At 32.3% G+C, this 20765-nt stretch overlaps 1 protein-coding gene across 1 annotated transcript in view; it reads left to right on the top strand.

The window, feature by feature from the left end:
* Positions 1 to 20765, top strand: part of LOC106643507 (troponin C-like) — a 314737-nt gene that overhangs the window by 133947 nt on the left and 160025 nt on the right. The window contains exon 2 of the mRNA XM_089595805.1: positions 15584 to 15727. Within this exon, the coding sequence (XP_089451931.1) occupies positions 15643 to 15727 (85 nt within the window). The 5' untranslated portion in view covers positions 15584 to 15642. The remainder of the gene's footprint in view (positions 1 to 15583; positions 15728 to 20765) is intronic.

The raw sequence follows: 20765 nt of genomic DNA, 5'->3' as shown, positions 1-20765 counted from the left end.
ACCTCGTGACTAATATCGTTAACCATCTAGCTCTATTCCATCAAGATAAATTCAATCAAAAGCATGTGTACGACGATCATGTCAATTCTAACATGACCTATACTCAGTTTTAAGATCTATACTCAAGCTGTTGGAATAATGATAAATATAGTTTTGTTGTTATTGACAAGGTTAGACAAATGAACAACGGTCGATATCGCAGAGATTTCAACAGTTTTGTAATAAATATCAGACGTACATAGTGAAAACGAATCAGTCTACTCTGAGACGTCAAAGCGTCAACATGTACAAGGAAAAAAAAGATATCCTTCGTCATCTAGTGAAGGTGACAGAAGCCGTGAAAAAGAAGTATAGATTATTAAAGTTTGTAAAAGATAGGACCAAAAAAGTACTCAGTAATTTTTTTAAACCTATCACCGATCCTCTTTAGGAAATTATGTCGCAAACAAAGAAAGGAAATAAAATTAGTCATTCTGTGATTAATATTTATTTTAATGATAATACTCCTATACCTAAGCTGTCTATCAAACGCGTAAAAAAAAAAGATATAGCGATGGTGATGTTACAATGTTCGAGTCTGCTCCCAGTCAAAGTGATAATAATAATGATGACATGAATGTCACCATTAAAAATCAAGCTTATAATGATGAAAATGCTAGTAACAACGAATTTCTACATATAGTTTATGAGAATCAGAGAGATTTTTTATATTTGGTGTATGAACTTCGAAAAGAAGATGGAAAGTACATGTTAGGAGATTCTCCAATTTATTTAGTCAACGATGAAATCAGGATAAATAAGACAAAACATCTCATGACAATTGGATTAATGGAGCTACTTGTAAGAAAACATCCCGACACAACTCACATAACTCAAGATGATTTAAAAAAATATCATATACTCTTGGACACTGTAAGTGTACATCAAAGAGATTTAACAAAAATAAATCCATTCGAATACATAATAGTCATAAATTTAATAAAATCATACCTCCTTTATTTAATCTTATCAGTAATTTTAACGGAGGAAGATCACTATTACTTCGTTATAAAACTGCTATAACAGCGCAGCAAATAAATTATATACACTGAGATGATCCAAATAAGCTGGTCGATAGTTTTCGCTTACTTGTAGCTGAAAGATCGGCAGGAAGTCCAAGCCATGATAAGCCATAATGAGATAATATCAATCATTGAGGAGTTACGAGAAGGAGGGTATATATACTGAGTCAATGATAAATTCAAGTCAGTATAATAATGAGCATCGACGTGTCCAAACATAAGCTGGGTGAAACTGAAGACGGCAGCCGAGGTCCATCTGGTATTGGTTACAAAATCACTAAAAAAAGAATCAAAATAGAATTTTATAGTAAAATTTTTCAAGATCTGATAAAAAAATATACAATTAATCTTTACTCAACTTACAGTAACCTTAAAGCATCAATACGTAAAAGATTTAATTGCACGTTAAGAATATAATGTAGGTTGGATTCAGTTTAAATGGAAATTACAAATGGCTCGATTTACTGCCAGATATAACTGGCACCTATTATAATCGAAAACACCGCACAAAAGCTATAAAACCAAAAGATATCGACAATAATTACATTGGTGAATGAAGCTCAGCTTTCAAAGCACTACCGCACGCAAGGTGAACATGCAAGAAAAAATCCGAAATTGAAGTTAATGATAAAGTGCGTACAAGTGACATAAAAAATGATTTTGAAAAAGGTTACACAGTGAATTTGTCAACAGAGATTTTCACAACTACTGAGGTATCAAATGCAAATCTTTCTACTTACCGCTTCAATAATTATAAAGATCAACCCGTGTATGGCGGCTTTTACGAACAAGAGCTTCTAAAGGCTAAGTATTCTGATGTCTATCTTGTGAAAAAATTTATTAAAAAACGTGGCAATCAAATTTACGTGAAATCGTAAGGATTTGATGATTCGCATTATAGTTGGATCAATAAATCTGATACAAAAGGCAAAAACAATCAAATAAGAAAGAGAAAGTAGAGTCGGCCCGACCAATGCCCCCTCTTGTGGAAAACAACCTAATTTTTAAATGTTTTTACCTCTATAGACTTTCTCTTTCTTTTTTCTTCTTTTTTTTTTAATATATAAATACATTCTATTGATACAAACTTAAATTATAAGAATAGCTTTTAAGACCTAAAAATTTAAACTTATTATCACCATGACAAACTATAAATGAAGCATATTTTTTAACTTTTTCCCTCAATTCATTGTACAAGTCTTCATTTTTTTCGATGGCTTCGGATACGCGCTCTAAAGCGAAGACTTGAAACTCATCATCAATGGTGTCGATGACCTTGCATCTAAGGCAGGTGTTGATTTTCCTCAGCTCAGTTACCATATATTTCCTATCCTTCTTCAACTCTAATGAGTTTTTTGATGGGAGGTAGTTCTTGTTAGCTATACGGTTTAACCCAGCAAAATCCATTTTCTAAAACTAACAGAAAAACAAATTTATCATCATATGCTATACTTAACAGCATATTAAAGTTAAACTAGCTACTCACATCAAAGTTAAGCTCAATCCTCTGATAGATGAGGAAAGTTAAGACTTTTTCTCTTGCTTGGAGGAGGACTCGATGCTCTCTGGCTCGTTTTCATTTGGAATGAGTTCCGCAGGCTGATACGCTTCTTTACATAGGGCTAGCTTCTGTATCTTGCTTGGAGGACCCGATGTGCTTCCTGACTCGTCTGGCATTGGAATGAGTTCCACAGGCTGAGGTACTTCCGAATATAGGGCTATCCCCTCACCAGAAGCTTACCCCACTCCAACATTTCTCACCTCCAGTGGCTGTTGCTCTTTATCCTCTTTTGGCAGTAAAATTTGTAGGAATGCTTCATCCTCCTCATCTATTGTGAGTTTGTGCCCCAAGGCAGTGTATCTGTTGAGTTTGGCAGCAGATGGCGCTTATCACTTTTCTGACTAAAAGCTTTTTTTCTGTTTTTTAGTGTGAACGTTATGGTGCTTAGAACGTATAGGATTTTTCACACACGTAATTTAAGATTTGTTAAATAAACAATCTCCATAGTCTTCAAAACTTATTTTTGTTTTGACAGCAGATGTTTTCACACCTTTTATTTTTTTAATTAACTTATCGTCTTGCACACCAATACGATACATTTTACTACGAAAACCGATAAATTAAAGCATAACTTTGCCACAAAACTCATTCTTTATGAGCCCAACTACTTTCTTATTTCTTTGAGGTAAGTTAAAACGATTTTTGTCTACATAGTCTGATGTATCGAACTTATCGATATCTTGATACATAACTTTATAAATGTCTTTATCTTGAATTTCAAAATGGAAGATGGACTACGTTATCGACCTGCAAGGCTTTAGGAGGTCCTCCAACATCTTCATCCTGAAAGAGGCAGCAATCATAGCAGTTCAAGAAGATGATGTACCTATAGCTCACCACTTTCTAGCGCCTTGCAAGTGGTCAACGCTGTCGTTTAATTAACGTGGGTCCAATCATTGGTTGGAATCCCATAATCATGGGATTCTCTGAAACTCTGTCTACATGTCTCAAAGTAAAGTTTCTCATACTCTACGATTCTCTTTGAAAAATGCTCGGAAAATTTTTGTAAAACGTTTAAAAAAAAAAAATTGGCTTCAAGAAATTTCATATGACAAGTCAGTATGAGTGAATGTTCAATCATTTATAGTATCTTATAATATAATAAGAACACAATATACTTACTGTGGAGCTATATACAACATAGATGATATGGGATGTCCTTCGCTTAAAAGTCTAGACAATATGAACATCTTTTGCAATAATCATTCTTTTACAAGGAGTCTAGTTTGTGGAAAGAAGAATAGTATTGTTTAAAAAAACTGGCTTGATAATTTTTAATTATCATCATCATCAGCATCATCCATACTTAAGGGCGAAGACACAGCTAATGTTTAATAATTACTTGAGTTGATGTATATTTTAAAAATAAATTTAATAATAGGAAGGAAAGGTACGGGAGAAAAAAAGAATAAGAGGCTGTTTTTCACGAGTGGGGGTGATGGCTGGAGGCCCTACTACTTCTCTTCCTATTACTATAACCATTCATACGTTTTTTATAACAAAAAAAACTCAAGTTTTCTAGGATTTTAAAAAACGGCAGAATAAGTAGAACAATTTTTTTCATCCATATACAAAGATTTATGCTACTGATGGTAAGGTTAAAGGTGAGAATATTCACTTTAAAATGTACATCTTCATTTTACTTACCCGTACATACTATTTACTTCTCATCATCTTAACGGTCTAGTTCAAAATAGGTAAATACATGCACGTGCAGTTTACATAGATATGCAACTCTCTATCTTGCAATGACAGCATGCGCGCACGGACCTCCTCACTCTTACCACATGTTTTTTCTATGCTCTTAATAAAATAGTATGTTAAGAGAATATAAGTATATGCAGTTGAAGAGAATTTTAATTAAATTATTAATAATAAAAAGAAGTAGCAGAGGCTCTAACCAACGCCTCCACTCCTGAAAACAAGTTCTTATTGTATTTTTTTCCCCTACCTTACTTTTCATATCATTGATTAACATTCAAAAGTATACAAAGAAATGTATAAAAAAATATTCACGTGTAGTAAAATCATCATCCATAAACAATTTACAAAATTAACATGCATCATTTAAAAATTATTTTTGCTGGAATTATTACACTTAAGATTATCAGAACTTTAAAAATCACTTTACTCTCTAAGAACTTTTTTTGTTTTACTAGGATATTTATACAAAAAAAAAGAAGTAGTAAGGGGTATATGCATTGCCTTTACTCGTCAAAAACAACCTTTTAATCTTCTTCCCCATAATTTTTTTCCTTACGCTCCTTTAATATTATAAAATTATAGGACATATAATACACTAACGGCCCCCCCGTCTTGGCTTCGCCCGAGACTTACAGAATGGACAACCGTAGTGAGTTGAATGTAATGTGAAACGTTCTTAGTTAAAGATTTTACATCTAATCCTGACACTCCTTAGAAGAAAATTCTTCTTATTAAAAACATATTTGTTTGGAATGCATACACTTTATTTGGTTGAGTAAGAAGCTGTAAAAAATGAAAAAAAATATGATCATGCTGAAAAGTACCATGCATTTCTTGTGCCATAAAGTAATCGTTAGCCTTAAAAGGCCGTTAATTTGCAGTTTCTCTCGTATAATCTATAAACAAAGCTATTTTTTAAGGCTGTGAAGATTCAAAGCTCACAAAAATTATATAATCAAAAAATTTTTTTCTCTTATCTCACAACTATAAACCAGAGGAACAAGGTCCTGGAGCTTAACCTCTACGTTTTTTATCGCAGCAAAAATACAAAGACACATTTACCTATTTAAAAGTTTGGAAGGTTCAAGAGATTACTATAAGGGTTATAGTAAAAACCTGATGTCTTACTTAATAAGTTCTTTCGTCATTTTCTTAATGCCTAAAATCATTTTCATAGGATGCATTTAAAGTTTTTCTTCCAATTTGACTTCTTGTGACTTTTGGCATAGTTAAGCCTCTTGTGAGTCCTAAAGGCTAGTTTTTTCCACTTTATAAAGTTGTAATATATTTGTTGGTAAGGTAGTTTGATGTTCGATGACCCTGGAAAGGACCGGTGAGCTTCTCAAGTAAACTCTTTCTTGACTAAAGTTTCCAGCAAACGTGATTGCTTCTATAACTCAGGGTGATCTTCTCTACCCTGTTATTGCAGCACCACACTGATCAGAAAGTAAACTATAACGTTTAAAACTTTTGAGCAAGTTGTAGAGGTCTTTTCCAACGTCTCTCGGTATAACGATGAAGACTTTGGTGTCTAAAGCACCTTTCTTTTATGCAGACTCAGTTGTTTCGGTGATCTAAGGTGGAAAGGTCGGTTCGTTATGCTTGCCCGTTGAAAATTGTCCCGTTGGCTCACGTTTATTACTTTTTCTTTATAGCTGTTAGGTTCTTTTAGCGCAGACCTTGCAGAGGATGGGTGATTCCTGGTTGAATGCTCAAAGTTAAGAGAATAATATGAATAATATAGGATCGTCGGTCACTTGGGTCACCAGCCTTGCGACGAAGAGCTCTGCTCGTGACGTCTGCCAGTAAATGACTGACTTGGTTTAATAGTGGCCAGCTTTACATAGTCTTTTAGTTGACGAATCGTCTTCGGAAATCGTAGTAAAAATATGTTTGTTGGCAAGGTAATTTAAAATCAGGTGTCCCTTAAATGAACCGATAAGATTGATGGTTAAGTAGGGAACGTAGATACTTACAACGGCGCTTAAAAGGACCAGTGGTAAAATTTCCAGTTATATTATTTTATTATTATCTTTGATGATGGAGAGCCATCAGCTAAGGTTAGCTTGACTCTAACCCTCGAAGTTTCTGTGTACGGAGACCGTACTAGAGGGAGGTAAGCAGCTGACCAAAGAATATCTTGTCTTCAGGTCGTTTGCAGGATAACCAACCGTTCATCGTTAGCCAGGAAAGTGGGCCTGGAGAATACCTTCTCTGTACATATGTTGTTGGGATGACCACTAAGAAGAAGGCCCTTGTGGCTGCCCATACTTTTCAGGGCTGTTTTCCTAGGCTCGCATTTGAAGTAGAAAGTTTTCTGATGGCACCACATTGGATGGTTGAACAGCCACAAAGGTCTGGAGTGCTGAAGCAGGTTGTGTTCTGGCTAGGCACGTCTTCTGGTATTTCACTGGAGACGTTGACGTTCCAAACGCCTAATTTTCCGTGGCACTCGGTTATTTTCGTGATCCAGGGTAAAAACCAATTTATTTCACTTGCCCATGAAAAAAAGTGTCATTGGTAGCCGGAATTCTCAGCTGCACAATGAACTACTATGTTCTTGGTGTAGTGCTGATGATCGACTATGATAATCGTTAACTCCATGGGGTATCTTATAACCACTCTTCACTGTCTTTGATTGCTAGTGGCTTCAATTCTACCTTGACGCTACCTAGCAGATCCTACTCAACTAAAGTGCAAAGCTAGCTTACTATAGTAAAACTTTAAGCTTAGTTATCGCTGTTGTTATTAACTTCATTAAAAGAGAACCTATGTGAAAACCATTTCAGAATCATCAAGAATTTATCTGCAAAATGTCAGCAAAATCGATTAAGTAGTTTTCGTGGTTAGAGATTACAACCGTTTAAGCGACTTTGCTTTATATATTAGTAAGATTGCATGATTGTAAAAAGGTGTTACATTTTTGATTTACTTAATAAAAAAATACTTTACAACATGAAACTTGATAAAAAAATATAGAAACATATACCAACATCTTACTAAAAAGGGATAAAAGTTTAATCTGTTCACTTAGAATATTGTCAAATCTCCTAACAGCTTCCATGTGCGATGAGTACCATAAGTATACTTTTCTTTCTTTTCTTCTTCTCCTTCTATTTTTTTTCCTCCTCTTTATCTTTCTTTTCACTCTTTTTCACTTTCATTTTATTTTCTTCCTCCTTTTTTTTCGTCTTCCTTTTCTTTTTCTTGATCTTCCTTTTTATCTCCCTTTTCTTTTTCTTTATCTTCCTTTTTATCTTCCTTTTATTTTTTTAGTGGTGTAGGAACCGGACTAGAAAGAGTGGGTTGTCTTTCCCATGCCTATTTAACTTGTGTGTTTTTCTGTCTCACAGAACCATTCTTCTCCTGTAAAAGGCTACCTCAGTCTCATCATTATAAGAAGTTTTGCTTTCCAATCCAACGTTACCTACAAAAGAGATGAGTAAAATTTTATATAGAGGTGAGTATAATCAGATTAAGCAATAAAAGTAAATTTTTTTTTAATTATCTTTTTACTTACAAATTGGAGTAAGAAGATTAAGTTTCAATAAAGGGTTGACATTCATACTGCTGAGAACTAAAAAAAACCTTTTCTTACAATAATGTTGAAAAATTAAATAATGAAAGATGAAGAAAATGCAAACCTTTAATTTTTTTTTTGGTGGTGTATTAAAATTTATTTCAGATGGAGAAGTTAAAGAGTATTTTAGTGATGTAGAAGTTGAAGAGCATGTGGAGCATGATGAAGATGTTGAAGAGCATGTGAATGAGGACTTATCATCAGAATTTCCAGAAAATGAGACAAAACAAGTATAAAATATAAAAAATTTTAAAAAACAAATACTAAATATAGGAATAAATAAAATTAAACAACTTACCCATTTAATTCTCTGCATATCACTCATCTAGGAGAATCCATTGGTCTGAAAATAGTTTATTATCTTCAACTGCTGTTATTCTGTCTTCTTCTTCTTCAGCTTGCAAACAGTTTCCGAACTCTTCCAAAAACTTTTGAATGGCTGACCTAGTGGTTTTGTTGATAATAAATACAGCAAAATATAATATCATTAACCGCTAATTACTTCTCATACTCAATAACGAACATTCTTATCAGTAGAAACATATGCAGTGAGAGTAGCATGGTAACAGAAAAACTAGCCTCATTGTCATCTTCGAGAACAGTAGCAATAACAGAGAGCAACATAATAGTCGACCGCAGCAGAACGTCAGCATCAGCGAGAGCCAGCATCGCCGTCGTCAAGAGCCAAGTGAACAACGTCGTCAAGATCATCAAGAGCCAAACAAACAACGCCATTAAGAGGGTTGTTAACATTTATGTAGCGTAAAACTTATGCAGCAGTTGCAGAAATGCAAACCGCAGTGACAGGATGACGAATACTCACATACAAAATGCCGGTGAGGATGTAGACGCAATCGCATGCGATGCGGTGGCCTCGAGAATAAACGTCCAGCAACGACCTTGCACTTAGATGCTTGCTGAGCACTAGCAGCAACATAGCTGTCGGTTGGGCTCATCTGCTATAGATGCTGCATAAATAGCGGTGGCGAAAAAGTAAGCTATTTCTGAGATCTATACTACTAATAGTATCGGATATCTAGTTTACCATTAGTAGCGTGCATCTCTACACGTAAACAAGTCCTTATATACATTTTTTAAGAATTAAAAATTTTAAAACCTTATTTATTACCTATTAATGTAGCTTATCATTAGCTGTAAAATGTAGGTACTCATAACTAAAAATTTTGTGCGAAAAAAAAAAAAGGTTTTTGATCTCATTTTTTATGAAGTTATATCAGTCGTAAAAGTTGTTATCATGTGGATGATAACTTAAAAACTGAAGGATTAAAAAATTTTCGGAAAATAAATTTAAGAAGTTTGTTTTAAGAAACAAATGTTTACCTACTTTTTTTTGTTTGAAACTACTTGAATCCTTTAGTTTTGGTGTGGTTATATGGATGATAATACTACTATTGGCTATCATACTTACAAAAAAATTAGATTAAAAAACATTTTTTCTTTGAAACTTACGCAAATTTCACAGCTATAATTAAAGCTATGATCTTAATTTATATAAATATATTCTTAACTAAATTTTAAGCTAAATTTTGACCAAGATTACTTAAAATAATGATTTATATACATATATACACACATATATTTAAGGATGAGCGAACCGAGCGTATTGAGTTACTGGAGTTAGCTTTTATGCATGTAAGCTTTATAATTCTTTTGAATGTTAATTATAATAATTATTTTTAACATAATAATATCAACTATAAGTAAAATTATGTAAGACATAAAAGCACATACACACCAGCGCTTCAAAAACTTGGAATTAGGCTTTCAAACGGTTGAAGACCTAATCAATAAATACTTAAAAGCACGGCTGAATGAACGCTTCAGATCACTTGACCTCAAAAAATGTTAAATAGTAAATAAAACAAAAGGGCACATGAGTAAGTGCTTTGAGTAACTTGAAATTAAACTGATAAAATGTTGAATATTTAATAAATAAATAAAAATGCTGCCAAATAGGCGTTTAAGGGTACTGGCGATTACATGCTAGAGGTGTGGGTTGTTTACTTAATAAAAAAATCAAATGGACCAGTGAGCGCATTAGGTTATTTGGTATAAGCTGCTTAAAATTTTGTTTATTTATTGTTTATAGTGAAGTGTATTGCGTAAGCATATTGGGATATTGGAGTTAGCTTGTATGCTCGCAAGCTTTCCTATACTTAGTTATGAATAAATATATAAATATTTTAATATACATAATAACGAAATACAAAAAAAAAGTGATTACGAGAGTCTTAGTACTCTCAACCTTTGGGTCCAAATCCCAAAATTGAGCTAACACACGACACATCTGTTAGAAACAAACATTTCCATATGTTTATAGTATGTACTGAAGCCTTACCTTAACTTGTGTATGTTTTTGTTGATTAGGTTTTATTCTATATTTAGCATAATATGTACGTACTTAGATGTTTTCCTTTCTCTTAATTTTAAAGAAAAGCTTGTAAGTGTGGAAAGTTTTAAGAAATACACAAAAACGTCGACAAGCGAGCACATTCGGTCATTGGGGATTAGCTGTTTGGGGCTTTGATTATTTGGGAATAAGTAAAACTGCAGGCAACTAAGTGCATTAGGTTATTGGAAATAAATTGATTTTAGTTATTTTATTTAGTAAATACGTATAATGTTATTAAAATATTAGTAACTTTGTTGGGTTAATTGAAATTAACTTCTTGGGATTAGGTACAAAGTGCATTTTATACCAAATAGCACTTAGATATTAATAAATTAATAAAAAGTCTTTAAAACTTGACTTGAATATAGGGATTGAGCTATAATCAGTGCTTTCAGTACAAAACTAAAGAAAAAAATTATCCTGAACTGACACCTTCTTTAACTAAAAATTGAACTGACACCTGCTTGGATGAAAATTTGAGCTGTCACCCTTTTTAATCAAATTTTGATCTGACACCTTCTTTAACTGAAACGTGAGCTGACCCTCCTTCTTAACTGTCGGTTAATTTATTTATGCATGATTATATCATATTTCAATCAAATTTCTTAGTTTTATATTTATTATTAAGTATCAGTATGTCATTACAAACACATTAAGTGTTTATTCCTTTTAGAAATTTTTTCTCTAAGCAAGCAACGGTAAAACAGACAAATTCTAGAAGTTTATTATAAATTAAAATGATGTAAGTTGCTACCAAAAGGAAATAAACATTATTTTAACATTGCTCAATTAATTATCTAAAACATTTTAAACGTTAGTTAAAAGGTAGAAGAAAATATTTTCTGTATTTTTTAATTAATTATTATACTTTTATAGTATAAAGGTATATATTTTGGCCTATACTACAATATTTTTGTCTATAAATTGTTGATTTATGGTATTTATGGCAAATACTTCGTCTAAAGATAGAAATGATTGGCTTGTTGCAATTTGGCAATACTGCAAAAAATATAAAATTCTTTACGAACACTTTTGGAACTCTTTGTAGTAAACATAACCTGATTAGTTGACGAATATATAATAAATTCTCAATGAATTCCTTCCGATCTTTTAAAAAAATTCATTAAAAATACTAATAGAATTTAAAAAATTCATAATGCATTGAAACTGAATTCTTTTATATGTATTCACTAAAAATTTATTTCCTTGAGTTCTTTTAAATTCAAAGTGATTTTGGATGCCTTCTAGGATAGGATTTTATACTTGATTACCAAGATTAAAATTTATAATTTGTTGTCCTGTTGCTTCAGTTTACCCAAAAAAATACGTTTGCCATAATAGTTTATTGATCTAGAATGAAAAGTAATATTTCGGTTAATACGCACATTATTTGATGTTGTATATAAATATGGAATAAATGTGTTGAACACTGCTGTTATAAGACTTACACTTATTCTGGATCGTATACATCACACTGAAACAAAGTACAGCAGTGAATATTTCAGAAAACAGGATTCATAGGTAAATAAAATTTAAAGCAACAGTCTTGTTTTCCACAAATTGAGAGTGTACACTGTTTCAGACAGGACGCTTATGTAAGAATTTCATAAATAGTTATATTAATCTCAGCTTCTTTAATGATATATTTTGTTGTTTATAATAAATAACAGTGCATAATATGACATTTAAAGTCAGAAGATTTAATTTTCGTACACTCATTAGCTACAGTAGGAAAATGAGCACTTCAGAGTAAAAAATCTGCAATGGATGAATTATAAGGTATCAAATAGATTGGACGCTCTTCGCTTGCTTATTTGTGTTATATTATTTCAAATAATAAATATTAAAAAAAAGTGATGTATAAAGTTATAATGCTGTATTGACTACTTGACAATCAATTAAAAAAAATAATTAAAATTTTGCATCAATAATCATTGACCTTATTATCACTGCATTCTTCATTTTTCGTTTCAGCTGCTAGCAAATAAACTCAATAGCCTGTGGATCTTCTTAACAAATAAATAAATGAATCATTTTGTAAAGTAGTCAGTGTACTTATAAATAATTAATTGCTTAGTAGTAACGTTATGAGTACTTTGCGTGATCTCATCGTTAATAAGAGATCTCATCGCTTAAATTATTTTTATGTTTTTAAATCACACGACTCCATTATAAGTTTAATTATGGCACTTTATTTTATTGCTTTAACATACGCATGCGCTCTGTACTGATCTTATTTTACGAGATTTATATATTAAGCCATGCGCAGTGCTAAATAAGTCCGTCGTTAAATACAACGTGCTACAGACCAGTTGTAAAATGGATTCTGGTCCATGGCATCTCATACATGGACGTTATCAACGTGGTGTATACCAGCGCTCACGCGTAGTCTAAAAAGTTCACTGTGCGTGAACAAATGCCTGTCTTTCAAAGCCAATGTCGTAATTTCCAAATTATAGTTTTGTTCATGTGAAAATATAATATGCTTAAAAGATAAAGAGTAGCATTTAAGGGTATTCAGTAAATCGACCAGAGTGTTTCCTTTACTAACCTCTCCTTTGTGATTAATTATAATTAATAACTAATTGTCTTGCTGTTTAAGCCAAAAGTAAAAAGATGAGCCCCCAAGGTGGCATTTTGAGGATTCAATGAAGTCTAAATTTCCCGCAATCCGTTGCAAACTTAGAGAGAAAAACTTCATTTCTTGAGCATAAAAGAGTGTATCAGTGTGTATAATGTGAAATGTTACTTTTTTTAAATAAGTTATGCATTAAATTATCTTAAATTTTGACGGAGCTTTCTGAAATGGAAAGACAAATACTGGTTCTCTCATGGGTTTTAAAAATGTACAGTTCAAAATATAAACTAACAGTAAAATACTCAAATTATACAGAGTTATAGGTTATGTAATGCCGTTTACGACAAAAATCAAATTTTTAAACTCAATAATTGCAAAACCATAAGGAGAGTCGCTTTAACCTCTTTATTTAGGACGCCCACTTCAAATTTCAGATAATTTAATACATTATTTATTGACAAAAAATACATTTCAGATTATGCACACTGACAAACTTTTTCATGCTCTGAAAATGTTATTTCTTTCTCTGAATTTACAACGGATTGCATTGAATTTGGACTTGATTTATTCCTTAAACTGCCGGCTTGGGGGCTCTTTTCTTTATTTTAAGCTTAAACAGCCAGATAATTAGTTATTAACTATGATTTCTCACAATTGAGAAGTTGGTGAAGTAGAAAATCCAGCCAATATACTAAATGCTCTTAATTTTGGTATATTGTACGAGTGCAATTTTTCTCCACTGCATATCTCTCAAATCACCGTTACTTATTTTAATAACGCTTTTGCCAAGCAGATCACAGAGTTCTGCGTACAAATTTTATTGGATGCTAATTTTTTATGGCCTCATTTTAGTTCCCACCAAAAAAGTCAAATTAAATATTTTAACAGGTTGTAGCTAACATGCAACATATACATGTACAGGTACAAATAGTTGCTGATTACATTTTTTTTCACCTATTGTACAGTCTTCCCTTCCAGCTTTCTCCTCAGTACTAAAGTGAAGTTTACTCACTCTGTATCTTTTTCTCTCTCTCTTTCTCTCTCTCCCTTTTAAACACACACACACACACACACACACACACACATATATATATAAACATGTATAATAAATGGTACAAACATGTACTTATCTCATATAATAATTTTATAGGTCACTTTACAGATCCTTCCATCATCTTTCCTTAGTCTCACTCTATCCCTTCTAACGCCCATTCACAATAAAGTTAGCTTTTTTATGTCTGTTATTTTTATTGAGTGGAATTAATGCTTCCTTCCCTCATCTCACCTCCACCCTAGCTATCATTTTTGAGTCCTTTATCAGCTCCACCGTAACTTTACTTTGCATGAGGTATAATTTGTTCAGTTTGTCTGTGAATAAATTGAGTTAAATTATTTTACCAATCCCTGCCCAGGCCTCCTCAATCATCGCTTGTTTTTATTACACCCTTTGGCTTCCTCTGTGCCACCCCTTATTTCCACGACATCCTTTAGCTCCATTTCATAGTATATTAAATTTACGTACTAACTACATTATAGTTTATTCCTTTCTATCTTGATGATCCATTGTTAAATCAATTTGTCTCAAAAAAAAATTAGCATTAATTATTTGAGAAAATTTTTACTATAATGTGTAGAATCTGAGTATCTCAATAACCTTGTCAGCCAACCTTGCCCCACTTGTGGCTTATTTATACGATTACGTTTCAAAGACAATTAGAAGGTACTACAAGCATTTTTTGATAAAAACGCTTTTTATATCTAGTTATTATTATATTCAAAGTTTGTCTATGATGTACACTTCTAATGCTTTATTAGAAATTTCCGATAGACCATGAGGTTTAATTTATATTATTTATTACTACCTTAGGTAATATTATTTCAAATAAAATAAAAAGTAGTAGTCGTTTGCATGTTGTTTAGAAAAGTATTTTATTGTTTATCACTAAACCCTACGCTTCAGTCTACATGTTTGGTAGGTTTGCTTAACAATAATTAAAAACTTTTGCTTATGGGGTCAGCTATTGGTCCTTAGTAACCAAACCTTTCTTCCCGGTGTATCTATTAACACCTGAACGAGACACTTTTCTACTATTTCTTTTCACTAAGTGTTACACTTGTGTATAGCTTAATTCTGGTGATCTATTACATTTAAAGTGAACCTCAAGTTCTTCAAGTTCATACAAGAAGTAAAAATATACCTAAAGACTACAAACTCACGACCTTAACTATTGATACTAACTTGAATATAACTCACTACCTCTATACCATAGCAGAAGAGCATATTATTTTCAAGTTAAAAACCTTACTAATGATTACTTACTACCACATTATAGCCACTGAAAGTCTTTTGTTAGGTCAAACACTTTTACTATTGCCTTTCTAACTTTTCAGTTACTTTATTATTACTAGATTATCATGACTCATGTGTAATGAAAGAAACTAAAGTAAATGACATTTAAGTTGTATGTAGGTACCTAACTAAGATAAGTACTTATTAATGTGTTACAAAAACAACATATTTATTAAATCCAAAGGCCAATTATGAGTGTATTGTATTTAAAAACGTTGAATACTTATGAAATCTAAACAGATATACGCTACAGAGTTTCGTACTAAAAATTTGTTACATTCAATTCTCGATTTCAAAAAATTTTAATATTTCTCTCGTCAAAATTTACTGTTTTAGTTCTCAAGAAAGCATTTGATGCATTTGATCATGAAAAAAAAGGATGTATTGGCACTGATATGGTTGGAACTATTTTAAGCATGTTAGGATACGAACTTAGTGAGTCAACATTACAAGAAATAATCTCTGAAGTGGATGAAGATGGTAAGTTATACGTATGATCATGTTGCAGCAATGTATGTTATCCTACTGTCATTATCATCACAAAAATTTTAACTTAATTTAAATATAATTTTATACACAGTATGGCTCAGTTTATCGTCAATAAATGAGTTTTCTTTCTAATATAAAAAGCCCGTTAGGGGTAAAGACCTTCGTCTTCGTGAGCTATTAAAGTAGACTGGCCGTTAGCATTGTAAGAAACGATTTTGTTTTTTGCTAATACTTTTTCCCTTAAAAGATTTATCATTCATAACATGTTGCATTCACATGCTCAGGTTGTCTATCGCAACTGGTCTCATCAGAGGCACACATTTATTGAGCTTATGAGTGCGCTTAGCTTGTGTTTTTCCTTTGGACAAACCTGAGTTTCAGTTAATTATGAGGAAATTTTTTTTTACTTTAATCTGGATTATTGTAGAAAAATCCATACTACAGTCATTTGATTTAATACAAAAAGGATATAAAACAATTTAACTTGTTCCTAAAAACAACAATGCATTTCAAGGACCTTCAGTAAGAGATATAGATTTCATTGATACTATAACTAAAGATGAAAAATTAAACGAGTACAAAAAAAAGATGGATGATATTGATACATTAACTAAAGATAAAAAATTAAATGATTTTGACAGTAAAAAAGTAGATTTTAGTGATACCTTGACTGAGAATAGGAATTAAAAGATATGAAACGTAGAAAAGATAAACTAGAAAAAAACAGATTGTTTACGTAAAGAAATTGTGCATGCAAACTTGAAATAAAACTGATCAAAAGAACCTTTAAAAATAGCAAGACCGATAATTTAATAATCACATCTAATAAAATCAGAGAGTTTATAAAAAAAAACCTTGAGGCAACGTTGAACTTAATGGATAAAGAGAAAGTCGTTGACATGTCCTGGCTGTCAGTTCTATCTGAGAGTTCTGCTTCTTAAGATAAATAGGCGATTGAAAAAGAAAGGAAGAAGAATAGGAGGTCCAAAGTAGGCCTGAAAGGTTTTTTGAACCAAGTTAGAGCAGTCTGTTTTAACATTGGTGCCATTGACAACTGGCTGATAGTTAAGCATGGAATATCAAATGCTTCTCATAGTTTGAAAATAGAAGTTATTAACCAAGATAGTTCTGGGTTTTTTATATGTCCCGTCACTTATCAGACTAAAATAGAATTGGTCTTAAGACAACCCAGTATTAAACTTTATTTTCGGTAAAACGTCCCTTAATAATGAAAGCACAGTATGTTTTATTACTAATGCCGTGCCAATGGTACAAAAAGCTAAAAAAATTGTATGATGTATAATATAAAGACGAATGCGTATAAAATAAGCAACAAACTTAACACAATTAGAATTGCCCATAAAAAGCTAAGTGCTATACAGTTCCATGAATTTTCCGATGTACCAGTAAGCGATTTCAAATCTGTTAGTAAAACGTATAGCCTTTTTAAGTGCTAGAGTAAGAAAAGGTAGGGCACGTGCTAGACTTATCTAAGGTGGGACACAGTCTCGGTTCACAGTCATGGTTGTAGTAGGAAAGGCAGTCACTGCAAGTACCCTCTGTTACGAGTATAACGATAAAGTAAAAACCTCTCTACTGCCTTAAGAAAAAATCTCTGATGGTGTTATACTTGTCAGTGGTTCGTATAAAATATCAAAGCCATGTCAAAATCTCAATTTCAGTGACCCCTACTACATATAATTAATGTGATATTTTTGGAGGTTTCCAAGGAGAAAACGGAAACGTACTTACAATTACTAAGAATTGTTCAAAAATGTTTAGTCTTCTTATGTATTGAGCAGTTTAATTATGACTTGACAATTTCATGAAAGACGTAAAAATGAAGTCCTTAAGATGACCCAAAAAGTCAATAAAATAAGTATATATTGCACAACTTACATTAAACGGAATTCTTACAAAAATTCTAACTATATCTTACTAGCAGCCCTCCTTCCACTAAATGGAACACCGTAGTAAGTTGACATGTAATGTAAAACGTTTTCAGTTAAAAATTTTACATCAATTACTGACACTTCTCAGAACAAAAATCATCTTTTTAAAAACATATTTGTTCAGAATCCATACGGTCTATTTGGTCAAGTAAAAAGCTGTGAAAAGCTGTAAAAATATAATTATGCTAAAAAATACTCTGCACTGCTTAAGCATAAAATAATCGTTGACCCTAAAAAGCCGTTGACTTGCAGTTTTCACCGTATAACCTATGAACAGGGCTACTTTTTAGGTATAAGAATTTGTAATTAAGAAAAGAGCTTTTCTCTTATATCACAACTTGTTCACCACAGCAACAAAGTCCTGTCGCCACGAAAATACAAATACATATTTGACCTATAATTTATTTATTGATTTTAATGCTGCTTTAATTCCGATAGATGTTTAGCGTCGTTTTCTTGACGCCTGAAACTGTATTCATTAGATGCATTTGAAGTTTGCTTTCCGAGCTCTGCTCGTGACGTCTGCCAGTGAATGACTGACTTAGTTTAATAGTGGCCGGCTTTCCATAGTCTTGTAGTCGACGAATTTTTTTCGGAAATGCTAGTAAAAAGGCATTTGTTCCCAAGGTAGTTTAAAGTTAGGTGGCCCGTAAAAGAACCGATGAGATTGATGGTTAAGTAGGGAGCGTAAATACTTATAATGGCCCTGAAAAGGGCCAGTGGTGAAATTTCCAGTTACTCCTTATTATTATACTTGATGATGGAGATCCAGCTAATGGTAGCTTGACTCTTATTCTTGGAGCTTCTGTGTACGGTAAGCGTACTAGAGGGATGTATGCCACTGATCAGAGAATATCTCGTCTTCAGATCGTTTTCCAGATAACCAACTGCTCATCCTTAGGTGGGAAAGAGGGCCTAGAGAATACCTTCTGTGTAGGTTTTCCATTGAAATGACCAGTAAGAAGGAGGCCATTATAGCTGCCCTTACTCTTCAGGGCTGGCTTCCTTTGCTTGCATTAAAAGTAGAAAATTCTCTGATGGCACCAGGTTAAATGGTTAAACAGCCACAAGACTCTCAAGTGTCAAAACAGGTTGTGCTCTGGCTAGACGCGTCTCACGGTATTTTTCCGGAAACGTTGACGTTCTAAACGCCTATTTTTTCGTGACACTTGGTAGTCTTGGTAATCTGGGATGAGAACTGATTTATTTTGCTTGCCCATATAAGAGAAGTGTCATCGGTAGCTGGGATGCCCAGCTGCATGACATACAACTGATGAACGACTACGGTAATTGACACCTCGATGGGGCTTCTTATAACCACTTTTCACTATCTTCGATTGCAGGTGGCTTCTTGACACCACTTAGCGAATCCTACTGAACTAAAGCGCAAAGTTAGTTTATTTTAGCAAAACTTTAAGCTTATTTATCGTTATTGTTAATAACTTTCTTAAAAAAAAAACCCTGTGAAAACAATTTCGGAATTATGAAGTTTGAGTATGCAAAGTCTTAGCGAAATCGGTTCAGTAGTTTTCACGGTCAGCGATTACAACGGTTGTAGCAACTTTGCTACATACATTAGCAAGATTAATTCTGAAGAAAAATAGATACTTCTTAACTTTTTTGTTACAAAATTATCGGGCTGCAATAAATTCTGAACAAGAATAGCAGAAATACTATTAAAATATTTCACATGCAACAAAAAAAGTCTTAGTAAAAAAACTGCATCCTTACAAAATTCCTTGAAAATTTGTCAAACCATAAGGTACTAGATATTAATGTATTCAAAGGAATTTTCCAAAAATGTTGTAACTATGTTCCACAAAAGTCCTAACTGGATTCATAGATGTCTCCTTATAATACAACTTTGTATTTTTTCTTACAAGCCCATCAGATAGCATTTAATTTCTTAAGGGTATCACAAATGTTTCATATACTAACAATTATAAAAAACGGGGAGTGTAAATAGTGTATTAATATCTAAATGGAAGTTTCTTATAAGTTTCGTATAAAACATATCATAATAACAGAGATTATCTTCTTAATTTATTGTTTATAATAAAGGTACTTGTAGCGTTTGTGTTTCTTTTCATTATTTGTTGGTTTTGTACTAATTTGTTGTTTTATTTGTTAATAAAGCCTGAAGAGGTCGACACTCCAGTCGATAAAACGTTGCTGTATTAAATAAAGAAAACGCAATGTGTGTTTTTTATTTCGAAGTTTGCCCCAAAACATCAACTAGTAAATTATTAAATTATTTCTTAATTTATTTGTTTCAATTATTTTTTCTATTTTTTTAATTGTACAAAAAAATGTTGACTGTAACATTCCAAGTGATCAATAAATATCTTAAAAATATTTTACGAAAGTTCTCATAAGAAGTTATGGTTTACCCTTTAACTACATGTATGTAAGCACTATTCTTAAATGGCCATAATTTTATTAATATGATACATAATTGAAAATGCTTTTTTTATGTTTAGTATTTCCGTAAAATAAATACAGTACTTTCGTGGCTTTTCACCAACTTAGAGATAGTTTCTGCAGTTATGAGTTTTTGTTCAATTATTTATCAGAATCTGTACTAACGACGTACATAACTTTTTTTCGTATACAAATCTTATGAATAACTTTTACTTATGAAAGTATTGCTGGATAAAACTGACGTATGTACGTGACACTTAAATAATTTAGAGTAGCGAAGTACAATCAACGTAATAATTCTACTTTAAAAGTTGTTAGAAAACTCCTGCAAAATTTAGAAGTGTTCTGCAAGTTTTTTTAATAAAATGTATTGTTATGTTTACTCAGAAAGTGTCGTAACACTAAAATTTACAATTTTCACATAAATTAATTTTAGCCTGCTACGAGGTCTTAAGGAAGTAAGCTATCAAAGGATCATTTTGTTTGTTTACAAGTAAAGAGTATTAGTGTAAGATTAATGATTATTATATGCAATAAAAATACTTTAAGAAGTATTCTGTAAAAATGCATCACAGAGATATGTAGGTTTCATTATCACAGCTCTTCTGGTTACCTTACACACAATTCTTGAAACACGGTGCCCCAAAGAGTTATTA

Source organism: Copidosoma floridanum, unplaced genomic scaffold (assembly GCF_036245765.1).
Source record: "Copidosoma floridanum isolate Cflo_tuat_1 unplaced genomic scaffold, Cflo_Japanese_pri ptg000028l, whole genome shotgun sequence".
Taxonomy (NCBI): domain Eukaryota; kingdom Metazoa; phylum Arthropoda; class Insecta; order Hymenoptera; family Encyrtidae; genus Copidosoma; species Copidosoma floridanum.
Note: the sequence above shows the minus strand (reverse complement) of the source record. Positions and strands in the feature narration are given on the sequence as shown.